At 40.0% G+C, this 23,462-nt stretch overlaps 1 protein-coding gene across 4 annotated transcripts in view; it reads left to right on the forward strand.

The window, feature by feature from the left end:
* Positions 1-11,366, forward strand: part of LOC113056240 (transformation/transcription domain-associated protein-like) — a 73,544-nt gene extending 62,178 nt beyond the window's left edge. For 3 of the 4 annotated variants that reach the window (XM_026222851.1, XM_026222854.1, XM_026222852.1), the window contains exons 63-71: positions 262-352; positions 435-634; positions 1,439-1,700; positions 6,205-6,430; positions 7,526-7,743; positions 8,742-8,926; positions 9,107-9,310; positions 9,786-9,980; positions 10,078-10,362. In XM_026222851.1, the coding sequence (XP_026078636.1) occupies positions 262-352; positions 435-634; positions 1,439-1,700; positions 6,205-6,430; positions 7,526-7,743; positions 8,742-8,926; positions 9,107-9,310; positions 9,786-9,980; positions 10,078-10,362 (1,866 nt within the window). Of the gene's footprint in view, positions 1-261; positions 353-434; positions 635-1,438; positions 1,701-6,204; positions 6,431-7,525; positions 7,744-8,741; positions 8,927-9,106; positions 9,311-9,785; positions 9,981-10,077 lie in introns of all 4 variants that reach the window. The other variant, XM_026222853.1, reaches the window with a different exon arrangement.
* The last annotated feature ends 12,096 nt before the right edge of the window (positions 11,367-23,462 follow it).

Raw genomic sequence — 23,462 nt, forward strand, 5'->3', positions numbered from 1 at the left:
CAAGGACACAGCAGGTCTCTGAAAGGGAGAACGTTTACACTCGGGCTTGACAAGCTTTTAACGAGTGTCATATTGAGCCATGGTTTCTAATCTGCCCTTGATATTTGTCCATCTCACTGCTTTCCCCCTACGGTTTCATTTTCAAAAGCCTGCACTATCCCAGAGAAGTTTCAAAACATGTCAGCACTACGTTTCTCTCTCTCGCTCTGACCCGAACCCACAGGGACGATCTGAAATGTAATCTCCGACTGTTTCTCTTAGGTGGGACGTGTCTACCCTCAAGCAGTGTACTTTCCAATCCGAACCCTGTACCTGACGCTGAAAATCGAGCAGAGGGAGCGCTATAAGAGCGGTATGAGTTTTTCTCAGGACATTCACACGCAACAATAAAAAGTCTATATAAAAGTTAACATTTTCCTTCCTCTTTTGCCCAGATTCTGGCCAGCAGCAGCCCAGTTCGGCAGCTGCTCAGACCCACTCGGCATCCGACCCGGGTCCCATCCGTGCCACTGCTCCCATGTGGCGCTGCAGCCGGATCATGCACATGCAGCGTGAGCTCCACCCCACCCTGCTCTCCTCTCTGGAGGGCATTGTGGACCAGATGGTCTGGTTCAGGGAGAACTGGCACGAGGAGGTGAGCGGTTTTACGTGTTAACACAAGTGTTTTTGAATTCCAGAAGCAAGTTGCTACCTCTTAAAGCAAATCAGCCCTGAGCGCAAGTTAAACATGACATGAATGCGTTTTCTGTCCGGTTTGCTTACGCTCTTAAGTCTAACGCCGCATGTTCTTGTACACGTAGCTGTTTTCAGAGGGCCAGCTGAGCAGATGAAAGCTGACAGAGGGGAACGATTGGGGCTCAGTGAGGCTGAAAAGTGGGTTTTGCAGTGCAGGTGGGGCTTTGGGGAGGGGCTCGCCGTGATTGATGGGTGAGGGGAGTTTAGACTGAATGTGCTGAGATTGGATTGCCATGACAGGGCTGATTCGGTGATGCGTTCAGACTGGACAGGGACGCAAGAGCCCAGCTCCTCTGGGACACTCTGTGAGAAACAGGACAGGAAAGGGCGAGGAAAGAAAGTTTAGCAAGGAGAACTGGAGGATGAAAGAAATTGGCATTGAGAGAGCTCAGTGAAGTAGAACGTGGCTTTAATTTTCCAGACATTGATGAAATGTAGTCTCCGACTGAATTAGTCTGTTAATGTCCATCTTCTTCACTTGAAGTCTAAGCTTAATCTGTGCAGCAGAGACCGGTAGAGGCAGGCTTTTACTGATCTCTCTGGTGAACATCTCCACCTCTGAAGGATTTTTTTTATTATCAAAATGGCAAATTGGATTGGATATGTGGGAATGGTGTTATCCTTCATGGTAAATTGATAAAGACTCGTTAACCATTCATCCTCTTTTCTTGGTTTCTAATTTTCCCCTAATTTTCTTCCTCAGGTCCTGCGGCAGCTTCAGCAGGGCTTAGCTAAATGCTACTCGGTGGCATTCGAAAAGAGTGGAGCTGTGTCCGATGCTAAAATCACCCCGCATACGCTCAACTTTGTAAAAAAGCTGGTCAGCACGTTTGGCGTGGGCCTGGAGAATGTCTCTAATGTGTCCACCATGTTCTCGAGTGCTGCCTCAGAGTCCCTGGCCCGCCGAGCACAAGCCACCGCTCAGGACCCTGTGTTCCAGAAGATGAAGGGCCAGTTCACCACAGGTCAGAACACTCACTTTCCTTTTGCCTTCAAGTGTAGTTTAATTTTTATTTTTAACACAAAAGCACAGATAAAATCATTCAAGTCAACTGGCTCTTTGAGAATGAGCTGTCACATGTGGACTTCTCAGAAGTGTTGATAGTAGTATAACTTGCAAGCAGCGCTCTTGAAGGATCACGTCCCCTGTGCACAATTACACACGCTCCCGCTCTTGTCTCTGTTCTGCATAACCACTTCTGCTCAAGAGTTAACCACAGGCCTCTCCACAAGACCGACTCAGAATAATTGGCTCTGTGAACCATGTGATTAGATTTAATGGGAAGATCTCTATGTGCAGAACTGTGTGTGCGTATATCAAGGTGCTGTTGACTGTAAAGAAATCACACCGCTTTAGGTAAACAAGCTAACCCAAAAAAAACTACACCTGACTATTATGTGTAGATTCATTTTCATTCATTATTATTTTACATTTTCTTTCTTTGTTTAATCAGGTAAAGGTGGAAGTTTGTAATTTCTGTCTCTTCTGGTACCAGGCAAAATTGCAACCATATTTTTGCCCAAATGCTCTGCATGTCTTCCCGAATTCCAAGCTAGTTTTCTAGTGTTTCCCAGTTGTTTAGCACATTTTTTACACATGTACCTTTGAATCATAGTTTGTTTGTTTTTTGTTGTTGTTTTTTCATAGGGGATGGAATTTTTTTCTATGACTTTACTTGATGTTTCAAATTTCTCTGAGCAGGGGATAAGTTGGCACGGATCTTTCCTCAGGCCAATTTTGTACACATTGCCCAACAATAACCTTCCAGTGTCCATGGAGTAAACCTGGCTCTGAGAAAGCAGAGCATGTGTGATCCGAGGCGTATGTTAAAACAAACCTCCCCCTCAGCTGCCCTCTCCTTATGAGAGCAGAATATGTTTATACTTCTCTTCCCTGTCCAGCTACAGTCTCTCCACCTCAGTAAAGCTGGAGAACCCTGGAGCTAGTGTTCTCATTTGTTTCATATGAAGCTCTATCCGGAGGCCTGTGTGTGTGTGTTCATGGACTTAGAGGACTGTTAAGATTGTAAGGGTGTAAAACAGATGTTGTGGTGCCAGCTGTCTCTGGGCAGTGAGGTGTGGCCAGTGCACCCTGAGCCTTCTCTGAACGTCTGACATAGTGTGCTACTGGGAATGTGCATTGGAAGGGAACCTGCAAAAGCAATACAGCCTGCTACGTTCCCTGTATCCTTTGCGCTTCCTTTCTCCTCCCAAGCTCTCCATTCCAGTGCACATGTCCAAGCAAACACACACTCCAGCACCATTTGTCAAGAATCGTTTAATCCATGAGCAAGTGTTATTGTTTATCAATTTTTTTTCATGCTAATAACATATTTTCAAACTGTTTTCGATGTATCATTTAAATATTTTTTTTTCTTTTTAATGAATATGCACTCTAACGATTATTTGACCAAATTAAGATTAATTTGATCATTCAAGAAATATTTATATTTATTTATATTTAAAATAGGGCTGGTAAGTGATTAAAAATTTTAATCTAATTTTTTACATGATGTGGTGATTTATTAATGAAATTTTGGAGAAATTACTCCCCAAAGATAATTTAAAGTTATTGTTGTGTAAAGCATCAAACAGGCATTACAAAAAGTAGGTTCAGCAAGAAATATTTTGTTTGATAAAATTTATTACATATAGCCTACTCTTTTGGACCATGTGAGTAAATGACAGAATTTTCATTTTTGGTTGGTTAAACTAATAACTTTAATTATATTCTTAATTTTATTATTATTACTATGACAACACAAAATTATTTCTTTAATGAAATTATACTCTAAATAATAAATTAAAAGTTCCAGTAGGTGGTGGTAAATATCTTAAAGGGATAGTTCACCCAAAAATCAAAATTATGTCATTAATAACTCGCCCTCATGTCATTCCAAACCGGTGAGACCTCAGTTTATCTTCAGAACACAGTTTAAGATATTTTAGATTTAGTCCGAGAGCTCTCAGTCCCTCCATTGAAGCTGTGTGTACGGTCTACTGTCCATGTTCAGAAAGGTAATAAAAACATCATCAAAGTAGTCCATGTGACATCAGAGGGTCAGTTTGAATTTTTTAAAGCATCGAAAATACATTTTGGTCCAAAAATAGCAAAAACTACGGCTTTATTCAGCATTGTCTTCTCTTCCGTGTCTGTTGTGAGAGAGAGTTCAAATCAAAGCAGTCTAGATATCCAGTTTGCGAACGAATCAATCGATGTAACCGGATCTTTTTGAACCATTTCACCAAATCGAACTGAATCGTTTTAAACTGTTCGCATCTCTAATACGCATTAATCCACAAATGACTTAAGCTGTTAACTTTTTTAATGTGGCTGACACTCCCTCTGAGTTCAAACAAACCAATATCCCGGAGTAATTCATTTACTCAAACAGTACACTGACTGAACTGATGTGAAGAGAGAACTGAAGATGAATGCCGAGCCGAGCCAGATAATGAACAAAAGAACCGTTTCTGTCAAACGCGTCCGATTCGTGAACCGAGGAGCTGATGATACTGCGCATGTGTGATTCAGCGTGAAGCAGACTGACACACAGGGCGTCTGAACCGAACTGATTCTTTTGGTGATTGATTCTGAACTGATTCTGTGCTAGTGTTATGAGCCCAGGTAAATCGAAGGCTTTAATTAAGGGCAATCATCGCCAATGACGCCATTACGTCGAATGAAAAAGAACCGGTGAACCATTTTCTTCAACCGGTTTATTGAACTGAACTGTCCGAGAGAGCTACTAGTGATCCGAAAACCGATGCAACCGGTTCTTGACTCGTGAACGAGTCTTTATCTGGCTCGGCTTGGTTAATGCATAATTAATTAATCCAGTTAACTCATTAAATTAGCAGCCCTTATTTAATTATATATATATATATATATATATATATATATATATATATATATATATAGCAGCGTCATGCGACACCAACATTGACCTGATGCCTCATTCTATTATCCACTTACTCGCATGCTTTCGCTACTTCAGACAACAGTGGATAAATTCAGAGTACTACGTGATCAGTGGTGTTAATATTTCTGGAAAATGTCATTTACCATAGCAGGGTTAAGCCGTTCTCAAGCATTGCTGTCTGAATTGATCTAAAGTGGGAGCGTGTTTGCAGGGCCAAGACTGTTTTAGAGCTCCTGTTGTGCTGTACACTGTGTTCACTCAGGCATTTCAGTGATGGAATTTAAAGTAGAGAATTCTCCAGAGACTGTTGCACAGTGAGCGGCGCCGGCAGGGGGGTATTTTTAGCGCTTGGCTACCTCCATCACCCAAGAATTATTAGGTGCAGAAAACTTCCGCCTTCGGTGTATCTCATTCACAGGTCAGAGAGCAGAGTCTTTGTTTTCTGCAGCAGTGGCGAGCTCAAACCTCCCTAGAGTTGAGCTGATCCTGGGTCAGTGAGACAGCTGAAACGGAGCGCACCTTACTACCCATTCATATTCGAACCAACAAAGGCTTTACATTTATCAGAAAAGAACCGTGTTGCCCAGGAGGCGCTGATATCTGAAAAAACCCTCGCTTCAGGGCATCGCTGCTACAGGGGATTGTCTGTAAAAAAAAATCTAAATTGATTACACCAAGTTGACCACTGTGCATAGTGTTTTTTCCCCCAAGTCAAATCTCTCTCTTAATGCTCATTGGTCATTAAGCACCTAAACAGTTTTAAAGTCTCTCAGAGTCGGATTGGCCGAGATTACAGAGCGTGTCTGATTTCAGAAGACATCGTCTAATTCAGGGTGTGGAAATGAGAGGGAGCTGCTTTGCTCACTGCTAATCAAAATGTCATATGGGACATTGACGATATTGCAAGTGTCATGCAAGCAGTGAGAATTCCTTAAATGGCCTTTCATTATGTGCGACATCCACATCTCACTGGTTTTGACATGAGTGACAGCTAATTGCAAGATGCTTTTGAATTAAAGCCTCTTCTGCCAAAGCCTTAATTATACGAAGAGATTTTTATTTTATTTTTGCTTGAGGGAGTTTTTTGAAATGCCAAGCAGTTTCCATATCTGCGGCATATAGTATTATCAATGTAGCACAACAGAAGAATAAAAGTGGAGCAGATTTTAGCCTCTTTGATAAAGATGTTCTGGGTTGGAGGTTGTCTCTAAAATTGAGAATGTGGCTTACATTCCGACCATACCTTTTGTGTCTAATTTCCAACTTAATGCGCAGTGTCATTTTAGAAGTTGCATTGAGCAGTCAATCCTTTTTTCCCTTCTCATGAACCTTGATGTTATCCGCACCTTCCCGTCGCAAGGGAGACCTGGGAGGAAGTGCACCACTTCTGTTCCCTGATCCAAAGATAACGTCTCCTCTCTCAGTCTCTTTCACACAAACGTCTACCTCTTTCACACATCCAGAGTCTTTTTCACCTGTTTTTTTGTTTGTTTGTTTTTTTCAGCTACCTATCTTTTACCTTGCCCGTCACTTTTCCTATTCACAGATTTTGACTTCAGCGTTCCCGGCTCTATGAAGCTTCACAATCTCATTTCAAAGCTGAAGAAGTGGATCAAGATTCTGGAAGCCAAGACGAAGCAACTACCGAAGTTCTTCCTGATCGAGGAGAAATGCCGTTTCCTTAGCAACTTCTCGGCCCAGACTGCAGAAGTTGAGATCCCGGGAGAATTCCTCATGCCTAAGCCCACACACTATTACATCAAGATTGCCAGGTAACAGTCAATACACACTCGGAATGGGGTTGCTCTGGTCGACTGATCATCTAGTGATCCGGTAACTGACTAGTGGATATGTCTTAGAGAAGTCATGAATAATTACGTTTCAGATTTATCTGATGGTTATACTTGACACATTTAGCAGCTAAAATATCAAAACTGAAACTCCAAATAAAATAATAAACTAGTCACCCTTACTAATCATCTAGTCATTCAACATCTATGATCTGTCTCAAGGAAGTCATGAATAATTACCATATTTTCCGGACTATAAGTCGCACTTTTTTTTCATAGTTTGGCTGGTCCTGCGACTTATAGTCAGGTGCGACTTATTTATCAAAATTAATTTGACATGAACCAAGAGAAATTAACCAAGAGAAATTAACCAATAGAAAACATTACCATCTACAGCCGCGAGAGGGCGCTCTATGCTGCTCTGTGTCTTCAGTGTAGGCTACAAGAGAACTGAGCACCCTCTCGCAGCTGTAGACGGTAATGTTTTCTCTTGGTTCTAAATAAATGTGACTTATAGTCCAGTGCGACTTATGTTTTTTTCCTCATCTTGACGTATTTTTGGACTGATGCGACTTATACTCAGGTGCGACTTATAGTCCGAAAAATACGGTATGTTAGTTTCATTTTATCTGCTGGTTTTATCTGACATATTTTGCCAAAATATAGCAAACTTAAACTAATCAGCCTCACTAATCATTTAGTTGACCGACAAGTTACTGTATTATTAAATTTTATTTACAAATGTATTTGTTAATTTATTAATTCATTCATTTATTCATTCATTCATTCAAGCAAAACCAAAACTAACTTTATTATTGAGGACTTCCTTAAAACGAATTACTTGATTAGTCATTCAGGCAACCCACCTCTCAATCTTTAATATGTAGCTTCATGTCTCGAATACATACACTAGGATACATAGGTCGGTTTTTATTTTTATTTTTTTTTTCGTTGCTCTTTTTGTATTCTCCCCTTAGAATTCTAAGCTAGACTCCAGCTGAGATCTTATTTCTCAGTGATTACTTTATCATTTACCCATCATTTTCTCTCTCACATCCTCTTGCTCTACCTCCTAAGGTTCATGCCCAGGGTGGAGATTGTTCAAAAGCACAACACAGCTGCTCGACGACTCTACATCCGCGGGCACAACGGCAAGATCTATCCATACTTGGTGATGAATGACGCATGTCTGACGGAGTCCCGCAGAGAGGAGCGTGTCCTGCAACTCTTGCGGCTACTCAACCCCTGCCTGGAGAAGAGGAAAGAGACCACCAAGAGACACCTCTTCTTCACAGGTACTGCAGCAACCCCAGATCACACCGAAACATCCCCTCTGCCCTCAAATAGCACTGACTACATCTATTTATGTCAGTGTTGTGGACATGATGTTCCATTCTCATGACCAATGAATGTTCAGGTCTAAGTTGTATTTATAAAAATCATATGAAGTATTATATTAAGCTTTATGAAGACTAAAAGTATAAATAAATAATAAAAAAGCAACTATTTCCACTTATCTTTTTAAATCTATTTTGAATTGTGTCATGCATGTGTTTCCGAGCTGTCCCATTTGAATGCTGTCCATTAGCTCTCAGTGCTGGACTCAATGGCCTAGTTGCTCTCAGACAGATTGAGGGAGATGAAGAATAGAAGAGAAGAAAAAGAGGCAAGATTGAGGTGAAAAGTAGCAAAAATGCTGTGTAGTGTTAACAGAAGAAGAATGAGAGGGGACTGGAGCAGAATGAATAAAAATGTGGTTGCTCTTGTCCCTGTTGGAGACTGAGGGAGGAAGATCGAAATTGTCTTCCTTGTGATAGACGCATTAAAGATGAGTCTCTCTCAGTTCAGAGGTCAAGGGTTGCCACGTTTCAGCTTTCACTGTAACATTTTGTCTGTTCTCCGTGTGTTTTTTGCAAAGAAAAGAGTTTGATTTTAAACTGTAATGCATGTTTGTGTGTGGGATGTTTGTGTAAATGTTATTAAATGCATTTCACTGAAGTTATTTATTAGATGTGTATGAGATGTGGTCGTGTGAGATGCTTTTGTTTTTCCTCGCTTCCAGGTGTTTTTGTGGCCTCGCTCAGCTGTGAATTTATCTTCTTTAAAAATGACTCCATAAATAAAATGATTGTATAAACCGGTCTGATAAAATGTTTAGAGGTGTTTTAGGGGATGGTCATATTTCAGGTTAACAGCCTTTTATCAAAGCCAAATAAAATCTAAAGATGCGATTCAAAGAAAATGATTAGATTATCCTCTTTCCTCATCCTCTTTAAATCTGTTCTCTTCTTAGTCCCAAGGGTGGTGGCAGTGTCTCCTCAAATGCGGTTAGTGGAGGACAATCCATCGTCTCTCTCTCTAGTGGAAATCTACAAGATGCGTTGTGCTAAGAAGGGCATTGAGCATGACAACCCTATTTCCCGCTATTATGACCGACTTGCGACTGTTCAGGCTAGAGGGACCCAAGCCAGCCATCAGGTATGCCATAAATAATGAGAAAGTATATCAATAAAAATGTAGTTCTCATTAATTGAAACTCATGAAAATGCCAAGGTGCATTTTTAATATACAGATTTTTTGTTTGTGTGTTTCATCTACCCTAATATGCAGTATTTGTAAATTAACCCCAAAAATCTATTTTTTTGTCTATGTTTTAAGGTCCTGCGTGACATCCTGAAGGAGGTCCAGGGCAACATGGTTCCTCGTAGCATGTTGAAGGAGTGGGCACTGCACACCTTCCCCAACGCCACAGACTATTGGACCTTCCGCAAAATGTTCACCATCCAGCTTGCTCTTATTGGCCTGGCTGAGTTCATGTTGCACCTGAACCGTCTCAACCCAGAGATGCTGCAGATTGCACAGGTACCCTAATGACTAACGTCATACCTGATACTAGCTCTCTTTCATCAAATATACATGTATCCAACAAGTCCAAAGCAGTTTCTTGGGTGATTACACGTTTTAAGTTTTTGATGGTCACTCTCAAGATGTCTTTATGATTGTTTGTCGTGCAACATTTGCTGTACAGTATCGGGTGAGTGCAGGTCCGTTGAGTCTTTTATTAGAAATGATTGTCAAACAAGTACCTCGTCCTGTGATTCTGAACTGCAGTTTTCTGACAGGCAGAGGAATGGGCGGCTAAGTGGGTATAGTAAGCCCCCTTGCTCAAATGCTGACACAGACCACAGTGGGTGTAGGATTGGTGCCACAAGATATTCCCTCTCTCAAAGTCTGATACATTAGCCGAAGTCTGCAGATTGTAGTTTCTAGATGACAAGTTCAGATTCTCAAATGAATTAGTTAACAACACCCTCTTGATGTGTTGTTCCCCCAACAGGACACTGGAAAACTCAATGTATCATACTTCCGCTTTGATATTAATGATGCTACTGGTGATCTGGATGCCAACCGGCCGGTCCCCTTCAGACTGACGCCTAACATCTCTGAGTTCCTGACCACAATCGGCGTATCCGGACCCCTCACGGCTTCCATGATAGCAGTAGCACGCAGCTTTGCTCAGCCTAACTTCAAGGTACGCTTCATGAGGGACACACATAATAAAAGAGACTCGGCACTTTCAGTCTCCAGGGCTCTTGACCCACTCTAAATCTGTCTCTCCTCTCAATCAGGTCGATGGCATCTTGAAAGCAGTTCTTAGGGATGAGATCATCGCTTGGCATAAGAAGACACAGGAAGACACATCCATGCCTCTGTCCCCAGCTGGACAACCTGAGAACATGGACAGCCAGCAGCTGGTGTCTCTTGTGCAGAAAGCTGTGACGGCCATCATGACCCGCCTCCACAGCTTGGCCCAGTTCGAGGGTGGCGAGAGCAAAGTAAACACGCTGGTGGCAGCTGCCAACAGCCTGGACAACCTGTGCCGCATGGACCCCGCCTGGCACCCTTGGTTGTAGATGGGCATGTACAGAACCAGATTCAGGCAGATCTCTGCCAAATGCAATACTGTGAAAGTGAATGTCATAGAGTTGATGAATTTACCCATGAGTTAAAAAAAACATCATGTGTGGAGTTAACATTTGGAAGGGGTTATATAATAATGCACAAACTGTAATTTAAAAAAAGAACAGGTTAATACTTAAGATCTTTAGTATTCACTGTTATTCACAGGTAAGAGACACATGGAGCATTTAAAAGCAGCTCTGTTTGGTTGGAGAGAGACTATTGTTGTACTGATGAGCTTAGCGAGGTGCTTTTGTTGAGGATGTCGTGATTGCTGAAGTGTGACGTGACGGCCTTTAAGAAAACACTATTTCCGGAGCCTTTATTTTTTTTTGGCTCTACACTGGAAGAGGGAGCAGCTGCTATCCCAGCAGATTTTATGCAACTCCCATCAAGCTCTCCTTTTCTGCCTCCACCATTCTCTGAGACTGATGGCAGCCTTTTAAATGTAATAATCTAATTTACATGAATCAACACATTAGCAATGTTCAGCGTGTTGTTATGTGTCAGTATGTCGTTATTTAAAGTTATATGTGGGCATATTTTTCTTTAACCTTTGTACATCATGTAGAAATGACATTGCATTCCTTCATTGTTGTGTAGTTTTCTACAGGTTTGAGCAATTTAAAGCTGCCATGTGTTACTGTCAACCATAGAATTTTATTTTGCAAAATACTCTTGAAAGGCAAAGACCTGTGAGCCTTAAGACGGGTGGCTCTATATTTAGCTCATTTTTAGTTCATCATAGCATATACAGTTAAATTCCAGCTCAAAGTTGTTCAACTTTGCCTTTTTAGGAGTGTTCCAAAGCATATGTATCTCTCGGATACACCTACAAGCATTTTTGTATACGTTCTCCTCTTTTGTAAAGGTACAGAATATTGTGCCAACAAATGGATATGTTACCTCTGCGATGTAAATATGCATTTAGTTTTAATAAAATGCTCTTTTTCAAGAATTTGTGTTGTTTTTATAAGAATGTAACTGTGCCTTAACTGTGCTGTCTGTGTATGTTAAATGACGTTTCTCTCTGTGGGCGGTTGATTGAAGGACTCTTTCAGAAAGAAAAACCTGGTCTCTTGCCGATTGTCTGAAGTACAAGAGAGGACCTGAGTGAGAGCATACTGTGGAGTCGTTTGGGTCAGGTCTTCTTTTCCTTTTTTATTACAGCCCGTATGTCTTCTCTGAGTTACACATGCTGTCAGCGCTGCTTCAATCCCATAAGCCATTGCTTCACCCTGTACGCTTGCACAGCACAGGTGCTTACCTCCTTTCTCTGATCTCACTCCAGCCCCTTTCTAGCATCAGTCCGGGACCATACGCTCCCACCTTTGTCCTCCTTTTGAGGTCCTTTGCCACCAAACCGTCCTGGGGGCTGATGTACAACTGCACAGTCTGAACATGAAAGAGCTGAATGTGAGAGATGTGTCAGGTCCTTGCTGTGGCTCAGAAGCCCCGCCTCCTGCCGCATTGCCCGTTGATGTCTAGACTGATAGCAGGAGGATGTGGGTAAACTTATTGATGGAGCCCCTCAGGGAGAGCTGTGATTGGCAGAGATATGCAGGACAAACAAACCAGCGTTTCTTCTGCCAGCACAGTGATGGAGAGAAGAAAATCTTCCTCGATGACCTCCCCTCTGCTCAAATTAAGAGTGATGTTCATGATTAAAAAAACATTCAAGTATTTATCCTTATTAACCTTGAAGGTGAAATCTCATTGTTCAGTTTTTTTCCCCCCTTAAGCATAATGTGCAGACTTACAGACAGTTAGAGATCCCTTTCAATCATTAGTGTGAAATCACAAAATCCAAATAAATCAATTTTGAAGTGTCTAACAGATCGTGATCTTGCTTCCCATTATGAGCTGACAGCTGCAGGGTTATGATCAAATATGTGGGTACTAAACACTAATCTGACATGAGCGTGTGTGTCCGGAGGATGTGTCACTTATAAACCGCAAACATTACCTCAGTTTTCACACCCTAGACAAATTATAGCGTCCTGTGTGAGTCTTATCCTCGATCTAAGCGAGTGTGCGTTGAACCGAAGAAAATGTCACTTAACGCGTCTACACGTGATTTGAATTGGGATTATTTTTGCTGAACAGCAGAATTCTCATTCAGTCGAGCAACCGCTGTTCTGTGGTTACAAAATAATGGCAAAAGTTTTCAAGGTGAAGCTCTGTGGCGCATTACCAGGTAAAAGTCATTTGAAGGAGCGCCACGTGCTGGTACATTTAAGCTGATCGAGGCTGGGATAAGGTCCTGTGATGCCCTCAGGCTCCAGCCTATTTGGAGGAGCCCTCTTGAAAGATATCTAGAAAACAAGACAAAACATAGTAGACACAAGGGGATTCATGAGGAACTCTGGTCTCTCTGTATTAGTGGTGTTCAATCCTGCTCATGGAGGGCCATGTTCCTGCAGAGCTCAGCTTTAACCTGCTCCAGTGGGCTTGATTGTGTTCGAATTAAACTCTCAAGAAGGTGGCCTTCCAGGAGCAAGATTGGACAATTTTGATGACAGTAGACAAGAATTCCTCATTGTAGCTTTTTTTTTTAACCCTTATATATTACATTTCCCATCTCAATTGGCTTGTTTGCAGGCATCAGAGGCACTGGGGAATTTGCCCCATCTGTAATTGTCCTTATATAGAGCTTATATAGAGTTAAGATGTTAGTATTTGAGATTCAAGTCCTTTGGAGTAACATTAATTCTTCCGGATCCAGGGACCACACTCTGATTTCACTGACCAGAGGAACACAAGGTTTCATTTTGCTTGATGAGGCTAAATGATGCACAGCAAAGCCTCTCTGAAACGAACCCCTGCTGAAGTATTCGCTTCATTACCTGAACTTACCCAGCGCTCCCCCTGAGATCATTCTCTGCCGTTCCTCTGTCTTCAGATGCTTGTCAGAAACACTTCACGTCTTAAACCAATTAACCAAGCTCCTCTCAGAGTGCCCTGATCTCCTGGCTGGCTGGGAGGAGCGGCTCTTGTGCGTCTGACAGGATCTCCCTCCGCTTCTCCTCCCAGTTCACTGATTTAATTTGTTTGGTAATATGAGGATTGGCGTGTTCAGCCCATTCACTGCAAAGGGAAATTGGACAAGGGCATTGGAGCTTCAACATGTTAAACTGTCTCACCTTGACAGCTGGCTGAGTGGACTGGTGATTGCCTGCAGAGATACCTGAAAGGACCACACACACCAATAAGGATTCAGGGGATGACATCATGAAGGAATAAACCTATGTAGTGTTTGTTAACAGGAGGAATAGAGCCACTTTGTAAATCTCTTGATCATTTTGGTGGTTGAGCAGTGAACTTTTGGTTACTATACCCTTCTTCTTGTCCAGCAGTCCATCGTTAAAGTAATTACTTATTTATCTCTCTTTCTCGTCCATGAATATTTTTCGATGGAGGAACGCTGACACTGCAGCTCAAGAAGATAATCAGCTTACTCTCTCCAAATGTCAGTGAACATTGCTCGAGTTGATTCCAGCCTGTCAGGTCCTCCAAGCTTCGTCATAGATCATACAGCTTTGACTGACATTAATGGATTCCTGTGGGGATTTGCAGAATGTTGAGTATTTAAAGTTAATGTGTGTATGTTTTTTTAAATACTATCTCCTGTCCCAACTTAAAAATTAAAAAAAATAATAAATAATCCATTGAAAGTTTTATGTTCCCAGAAAGTGTAAACACTGTGGCACTTCCAAAACAAAGCTGTTTGTTTAACCCTTGTGCGCTCCTCATTTGGGATGTCACACTCATGGTTTATGTGGTGACCGGACACCTGCAATTTTAGTTTTTTTTTTTTCTTGAGTAAAATCAATCTAATATATTTTTGTTCAATAAAATATTTTTTCCCTAAAAAAAAAAATCATTTTTTTTACAATAATTTTTCAATCAATGCAATCTCTATGATTAAAATAGAGACTAGGCCTTTAAAAATTTAAAGCAGATTAGCACCTCCTGGTGAGAACAGAGAAAGAAAACCCCATAATTTCATTTCATTCAATAGAGGCTTTTGAATTCCCTAATCGTTTTTATACATAATTGTTAACTTTTATTAGGTTGTGGATTTAAATGTATATTAAGGCATTCTCAAAGACTACATTTTGTCAAGGTTTATATACATATATACCGTATTTTTCGGACTATAAGTTGCACCGGTCTATAAGTCGCATTTATTTAGAACCAAGAACCAAGAGAAAACATTACCATCTACAGCCGCGAGAGGGCGCTCTATGCTGCTCAGTGTAGTCTACAGGAGCACTGCGCAGCATAGAGCGCCCTCTGGCGGCTGTAGATGGTAATGTTTTCTTTTAGTTCATTTCTCTTGGTTCATGTCAAATTAATTTTAATAAATAAGTCTCACCTGACTATAAGTCGCAGGACCAGCCAAACTATGAACAAAAAGTGCGACTTATAGTCCGGAAAATACGGTGTTTATATTATATATATATATATATATATATATATATATATATATATATATATATTACATCACTGCTATGAATCCAGATTTTTTTACTTGCTAGACGTGGTATTAGAAGAGGGACATTCTAGAGAGCATTTGACAATTAAAATCTTTGTAGTGCAGGATGAGCCATCAATATTCTTGGTTTATTTTTATGTAGGAGAAAAACAAAAGGATCAAGCAATACAGTAAGCTGATATGGTGACGAGAATTAGTTTACATTGTGTGTGTGTCTGTGTGTTATACTATCGTCATATTTATGCAATGCAAATGAAAGTGTGAAATGACTGTATAAAATGATAATATCGAGCTGGCAGGATAATTAGATAAAGTACATTAAACCGTGCACTGCCATGTTCTTTTGCACTGCAGTACTACTGATATTATTCCCAGACTCTCTGTAGCTGTCCTGAGAGACCGACACCAGGAGCATCTTAAGTCCGGCTCATTTCCACCTCCAGTGAAGGGAGACAGCTCCTTAATGTGTGTGTATGAGGTGTAACCCTCGGGGAAGATAGCTGATCTTAGCCAATGGCAGTGCTCCGCAGATAGACGTGATCTTTCTGGGGACACGGTTTGGACTCTTGCTTTATTTTCTAATGCTTGTCAGAGAATACAGCTAACACTTGTTCAAAATTTCGCTTTCTTTATTACCTTTATTCAATCTTTTCCATGATAGATTTAGTTTGAGAACATTTGTTTGATGTTCTTCTAAAATTCTAATATTTTTCAGAAGGGCTGATCTTTTGAACATTGTTTCCAAACAAGAAAATTTCATTTGGTAAAGCTATGATGAAATCCAGCTCTGTTCTCTCTTAAAGGGATACTCCACCCTAAAATACAAATTTAGTCATTAATCACTTACCCCCATGTCGTTCCAAATCCGTAAAAGGCTTGAGATTGTCCCATAGACTGCCAAGTAATTAACAGTGTCAAGGTCCATAAAAGGAATGAAAAGAATGAAGTCGTTATTTTTGTTTTCGTCACTTCATATAACCCAGACTGCACGTCTGATGGAGTGAGATGGAGTATTCTGATGACAACTTTTCATACCTTTTATGGACCTTGACACTGTTATTTACCTGGCAGTCTATGGGACAATCTCAAGCCTCCAGGTTTTCATCAAAAATATCTTTTACGGGTTAGGAACGACATGGGGGTAAGAGATTAATGACAAAATTTTCCTTTTGGGGTGGAGTAACCCTTTAATGTGTTATGCTAAACATAGGAGCAGCTCTGGATGGGGCCAAATGGCTCTTTACTGACATTCTGGTGTATCAGTATCACAGCAGCGTGTCGTCATCCGGATGATTGGCGCTTCTGTATCCTGGGATTACAGCCTTAATGAAACATTCGCTGCACCATTTCTCTTTATGGCCTATGATGACTATTAAACAGGCTTGTGGCGCTATCAGGAAAGCATAATAAAAGCTAATGATGTAGCCAAGCTTCATCAAAATACCTGATATAACCCACATTGGGAATCCCTGATAAATATTTAATTACAGATTTCATACTTCAATGCACTGAGGACCATTCATGTAGATGTGTTTTTCTTTGGTGTTTGTTCTAATGCCCTGGTGAGGTTATTTATAGTTTACAGAGATGCACTGGACCAGTGTGGTTGCTTACCTTCAGATTGGGTATATTTAGTTCTATGTATATAATTAATAATGTAAAATATTTTAATGGCCGGCCCAGTTTTTATCTAAATACATTTTGTCATGCAGAGAAATGATTCAAATTATAGAACAATACACAGCTGTATTGCATGCTGTTTGAATGTAGGTGTCTATGCATGAAGGCTTCGATTTATCCCGCTATTTGATTTCCATAAAACAAACATCACACTACATCATAGCAGCACTTGCTGATTTCCCCATATGCATAAACCATTAGCTTCTATTACAAGCAATGTGTTCAAGCTAATGAGCAAAGCATCTCTCCCCAGAGAGAAAAACAAACAACAGGAAAATCAACTAAATCTAGTTTACAAAGCAAATCCTCCTCTTCACATAGACCGGCTGCTCTTTACAAAGCAGCAGACATGACCATGACTCTAAACTGCCAACATGGGATCATGAGTCCAACAGTCTCAGATGTGTTTTAGAGGAGGATACACCTCAAATACTGCTTAGTGTTACATTGCTGAACCCTACAGTCTTCTGTATCACATTTGATGCATTCGTTTCTAAGACCTCTAAATTATCAACATGATCAGAACTTTGCTGATTCCTGAAATTTCCTGTACACAATCTTATACATATCTTCTGCCCTCTAATTCTTACTATTTTAGTAGGTAAAAGGCTTTATAGTATAATTTGAAGCCTTCATTTACTGGACTCAAGAACTTCGCTCTACTTGATCTATATTATTATTATTATTATTTTTAATTCATGGTTAATCGTGGTCAATTTAATCTTAGTCATACAAATAACAACATCTGCACCAAACTGTGCATTTTTGGTCAGTTTGGGCCTTGAATAAAACTAACTTGAGCTCCAGATTCTCACTGTATCATACTATAAACTTGATGTATTAAATATGATAAAAACCGTAAAACAGATTTAGTTCCTTTTAATATATTTTAGTATATATAAGTGTTCAATAAACTGTTCCATTTAAAAATTAAACTGTCTGACTATTATCTTATAAGCTTTATCAGGATAATAATTTAGGCAGCTTAAAAAAAATGTTTATACTTTCTTAAATAAAAAATGAACTGTTGTTATATCAAATTCTGTATTCTTTTTTATAACTATTTGCCTTAGAGCTGTGTTCACTAGTGCAGAGGGGACAATAGAGTATTCATGAATGCATGAAAAATTGGAGAATCTCTTTCCTGTGCTCCGTTTGAATCGGAAAGTATCTCTGCTTCTATTTTCATCAGCAGGCTAATATAATGTCATGACTAATATTATCCCCATTGACATGACAGACACAATTTATTTCTTAATACTCTCAGAGGGAAGCCAGCTCAGCGGTGCTTTTCCATCTCACTGATAGCCATCAAGCAGCGGCCCTCATTTCAAACAGGGCTCAGCCGTCCCGTCGCACTGTTATGAGAAAAGGAGGCCTTTCATTCACACTATATCTCTCTTCTGGCTGTCCACCCAATCGCCTGGAGAAAAGTCAAACAACACGATTTAACTTTGTTGTCCATTACAGCAGCATGACATTTATAAACAAGAAGGCGGATGCATCCCAATAACTAATTTCAAATGTAATAGGATTCTGACTGATCATAATCCTGACTTATCTCTTTGGCCAAGTGATTACGGGACATGTTCCAGCACTGTGAGCCATAGAGCTAATACAGCAAAGAGATTTTTGAGACCTAAAATGATTTACCCCCAGCATTATTACGATTAGTAGGAAATAAACAAATAAATACATTAGGAAATAAATCTGTTTTATTAACTAACTATTAACCACAACTTTTCCCTCAATAAACTCCTAATTTGCTGGTTTTAATAGTTAGGTAGGTAGTTGTTAAGTTCAGGTATGGGGTAGCATTAATTTAAAAGCATTAATAAAGCATTAATTATATATATATATATATATATACACACACACACACACACACCCCAATGAACCATTAATTGACCACCTGTGACCACCTACCTGTATCTAAAAAACCTGCAGGACCTCGTTTAGCCCACAAAACAGTGGCCACATGGCATTGATTTGATTTGGTAGCGGTAAATAGGTCTTCATGAGGTATCTAGTACCACAATGTCAACAGTAGGTCCTCTAGTTCCTATGCATTGCAGTGTGGAGGTGATGTAGCGCAAACTAGCTTTTCAATTGAGATCGTTGGTGGCCAGGGCATTAACAGATATTTACCTTCATGTTTCTCGTACCACTCCTTGACTATTCTGGCAGTGTGGCGTGGCGCCTTATCCTGTTTGTAATTAATGTTCCGATACCTGACGGCTGCCAGAGATTGTGCTATTGGGGAAATGGGGCAGAGTGTCCCAAAAAAACATCGCCAGCCTGTGTCCGCCCAACAGTGCCTCCAATTGCCATTTAGCCTCTGTTGGTAATCAGCGTATCTGCACTTGGCTGTCTATGTGATGCAACAGGAATCTTGATTCATCAGACCAGGCCAATCTCAATGATCTTGGGCCCATTTCATGCATTACTGGCGATGACATGCAGTTAGCACAGGGCCCCAGCTGGGTCGTTGGCTATGCTGTGACACATTGCCCTGTTGTAGCTGCTGCTGATTTGTTGAGCTGTGGCCCTGCAGTAACAGTGAACAATATGTGATGGTCTCCACTTCAGTCTCGCATCAATGAGCTGTGGATGACACACGGCTGGACGGCAGTTTGGCCATCTGTGCAACACTTTTAATACATACCCACTACAGCAGCACATGAACAACACAGAAGGCGTGTTGTTTCTGAGATTGAAGTTCTAAGGTGCTATGCCTCCTATGCCAAACTCTGATAAATTCCCAGCATTTTCCATTCTGACACTGAAAATTCTACTGACTGGTCCTCGTATGGTACATATACTGTACTTCTGGATGAACTGCACCTGTGGTTGTCAGGCAGGCATATTTGGGTGGTCACAATGTGATGATGGCCCATCGGTATATACTGTATATATAGAGAGAGAGAGATACAAACGATAAAATGGTTAAAAAATCTATTTTACAGCATTCTTCTCTTCTTATCCCATCATTTCTATGGAAGAAATAAAGTCATACAGGTTTGGAGCAACCTGAGGGTGAATAAATGATGACAGAATTTTCCTTTTTGGGTAAACTATCCCTGTAACATCTGCAATAAGACTAAACTCAGTTTCATACTACTCTTCCATGCATAGGCAGACACTTTGAAGAATGGCAGAGCTAAATACTTAAGAGAGATAAAGAAGCCCCATCAAGTCTGCTGTGTTCTTTCACGTGACTTGTTCTGAAACTTCATTCCTTTAAGTGCTGTTCTAATGCTAATTACCTGGTATAATTGCTTTTGGTTCTTCAACTGTGATTACCACAACCTGAGTTGTGTTCTGACTGATTTGTCTTAGTCTGAGCAGACAAAAGATTACACCCGAAATTTGCCATGCAGTTTTCATCAACAAGCAAGTAATTCAAGTCCATAATGTTGTTCTGTATTTTTTTGTCACAGGAATAACAGGAGAAACTCACCAATTGTTACCAGACACAGAAAGTAATTATTGTCTAAGAACATTTGTCAATGCTTCCTTCAGTGTGGCCAACAACATGTAAATGTCTACATCATCATAAATGGACTAAATGCCCTTACTGTATCCTTCATTATGGCTACTGTACCCTCACCAGTTATGTTCCCTGTGGAAAAAACATCCTATAATTTACACATTGATTGGAAAGCATAGAGGGCCGGACCCTGCAGCACGGCTAAAGCAGAGAAAAAGTCATGAATAATGCTATATCCTAATTGTAAATTTAAACAAAACTGTACATGAAGGATCAATGCTAATTTGAGCATTAACTAACTGGGGTGCAGGTCAAGAAGCAGAAAGACTGGCTAAACCGACCATCTGCTAGCCACCTCATGTCACAGAAGTCAGTTAATTCTCAGCACATAGAGAGTCTGTTCCCCGAACTAGCAAATACAAAAAACCATCCAAACAAATTTAAGGGTAACAATTTAATTGATGTTCAACAAATAAAAAACATATGGTACAGATAATAATGATAATAATACATGATAAAGCTTGGCTCAATCAATATTAAATTCTTTTCTACAAAAGCTTTTTGTAAATGATACGATCACAGATGGTAATGGTGCTTTATATAACATTATCTAGTGTAATAAGTGGTAATGATAAATCCCTACTGACATTTGTACTGGCCACTGTATACAGGCCACAAGGGCACCATACAGACTTTATCAAAGAATTTACTGATTTCCTATCTGAGTCAGTGCTGGCTGCAGATAAAGTATTAATTGTTGCCGATTGTAATATCCATGTAGATAGTGAAAAAGATGCATTGGGATCCGCATTTATAGGCATTCTAAATTCTTTTGAGATTAGACTACACATTTCAGGACCTACTCATTGTCGTTATCATACTTTAGAAGCAATACTATCACATGAAATTGATGTTGATGGTATTGAAATTCTGCAGCAGAGCAGAATTGATATCTCAGATTATTATCTAGTCTCATGTATGCTCCATATAGCTAAAGCTGAAAAACAGAAAAACTTGGTGAAACAGAAACTATTGATTCTCTATTATCTAGCACTTTAGACACTGTTGCTCATTTACGATTGAAGATTAAGGAAAAAAGGTTTTGGTTTTGGCCTTGGTTTAATGTGCACACTCATTACCTAAAGAGAGCAGCATGGAAAATTGAGTGTAGTTGGTAAGAAAACAAAACTTGAGGTATTTCGTATTTCATGGAGGGAAAGTTCTTCTACATTCAGAAAAGTCCAAAAAATGGCTAGATCTGCTTACTTTTTGTCTCTTTAAAAAGAAAACAAACTCAACCCCGGGTATTTACTCAATAAAGTGGCTAAATTAATAAAAAAAAGCATCAGCAGGCGTAGACATTTCCTAACAGCACAGAAGCATTGACTTTATGAACTTTTAGAATTCCAAGATTGATAAAATTATAACCATGCAGCTGTGAGCTACAGTATTGCATCAGATAATGCACTGTAAATCCACTGAGGAACAATTCCAACCATTCACTGCTAAAAGAGAGCAAGAATTGTATAAACTTATTAAATAATCTAAACCAACAGCATGTGTGTTAAGACCCTATATCATCTAAGCTTCTAAAAGAGGTTCTTCCTGAAGTCATGGATCCTCTTCTGAATATTATTAATTCATCATTATCACAAGGTTATGTCCAAGGAACCTTCAAACTCGCTGTTATTAAGCCTCTCATAAAAAACACTTAATACTAGATACCAGAAAAGGCTGTCTCCTCACAACTATGCTTTTTCTTAGAGAAAATGGTATCTGTGAGGATTTCCAGTCAGTACTGAGACTGTATCATTGTACAAAGTCTCATCAGAGTTACAGATGAACTGTTCTTATCATCTGGTCATTGCTGATCTCTCTATTTGTGCTACTGGATCTTAGTGCTGCATTTGACACCATAGACCACAACATTCTTTTGAATAGACTCTTGGCATTAGTGGAATTGCATTAGCATGTTCAAATCATACTTATCTGACCATCATCAATTCGTAGCAGTGAACGAAGAGGTATCATATCATTCACAAGTGCAGTATGGAGCACCACAAGGCTCAGTTCTAGGACCACTGCTTTTCATGTTTTACATGTTACCCTTGGGAGATACCATCAGGAAACATAGTGATAGTTTTCACTGCTATGCTGATGACAATCATCTCTATTTTTCTTCGCAGCCTGACGAAACATTCCAATTTGCAAAACTAATGGAATGCATAGTTGATATAAAAAATGGATGACTAGTAATTTACTACTGCAGAGTTCTGAAAAAACAACAACAGAAGTGTTAATTATCAGACCAAAAACCTCTGCATGTAATAATCTAGAACACTGTCTAAACACTTGATGGCTGTGCTGTCAATTCTTCGTTATCAGTTAGGAACCTAGTTGTGCTATTTGATAGCAATCTTATCTTTGAAAGTCATGTTTCTAGAATTTGTAAAACTGCACTTTTCCATCTTAAAAATGTATCTCAATTACAACCTATGCCCTTAATGTCAAATGCAGAAACGTTAATTCATGTGTTCATGATTTCAAGGTTGGATTATTCTAATGCTTTACTGGGTGATTGTTTTGCGTGCTTAATAAACAAACTTCAGCTGGTCCAAAATGCAGCAGCTAGAGTTCTTTCTAGAACCAGGAAGTATGACCATATTAGCCCTGTTCTGTCAACGCTAAATGGGCTCCACATTAAACAATGTATACATTTTAAAATCTTGCTAATACTTGAATGAGCTCTTATTGCATAATAGTTCTTCACTTCTGCTGCGATCTCAAAACTATGGCTATTTAATAATACCTAGAACAGGGTTCCTCAAATCTGGACCTCGAAATCCACTTTCCTGCAGAGTTTAGATCTAACTCTAATCAAACACACCTGAGCATGTTAATCAATGCCAACCAATGTCTTTGGGATCATTAGAAAATCACAGGCAGGTGACTTGGATTAGGGTTGGAGCTAAACTCTGCAGCGCATTGGACCAAGATTTGAGGAAGGGGGACCTGGAATATCGAAATGAACTGCGGGCCGGGCAGTAGATCCTTTTCCTATTTAGGGCCCGAACTCTGGAACAATCTACCTAATGTTGTTCGGGAGGCAGACACACTCTGTCAGTTTAAATCTAGATTAAAGACCCATCTCTTTAACCTTGCTTACACATAACACACTATCAAATTTCTATAATCCAAATCCATCTGAGCTAATATTAGTCTGTTTCATTCTTATTATGAGGTCACTGTTGCCACCCAGATCCAGTCCATATCCAGACGGGGTGGATCAGCACATAGAGGTGACCTCTACAGCTCTGAATGTCAGGGAGACTGTGTCAACTAGACAAGCCCTATAGACAGATCCCCAGCGAAGACCTCTCAACTTG

The sequence above is a fragment of the Carassius auratus genome, chromosome 37, assembly GCF_003368295.1.
Source record: "Carassius auratus strain Wakin chromosome 37, ASM336829v1, whole genome shotgun sequence".
NCBI lineage: Eukaryota > Metazoa > Chordata > Actinopteri > Cypriniformes > Cyprinidae > Carassius > Carassius auratus.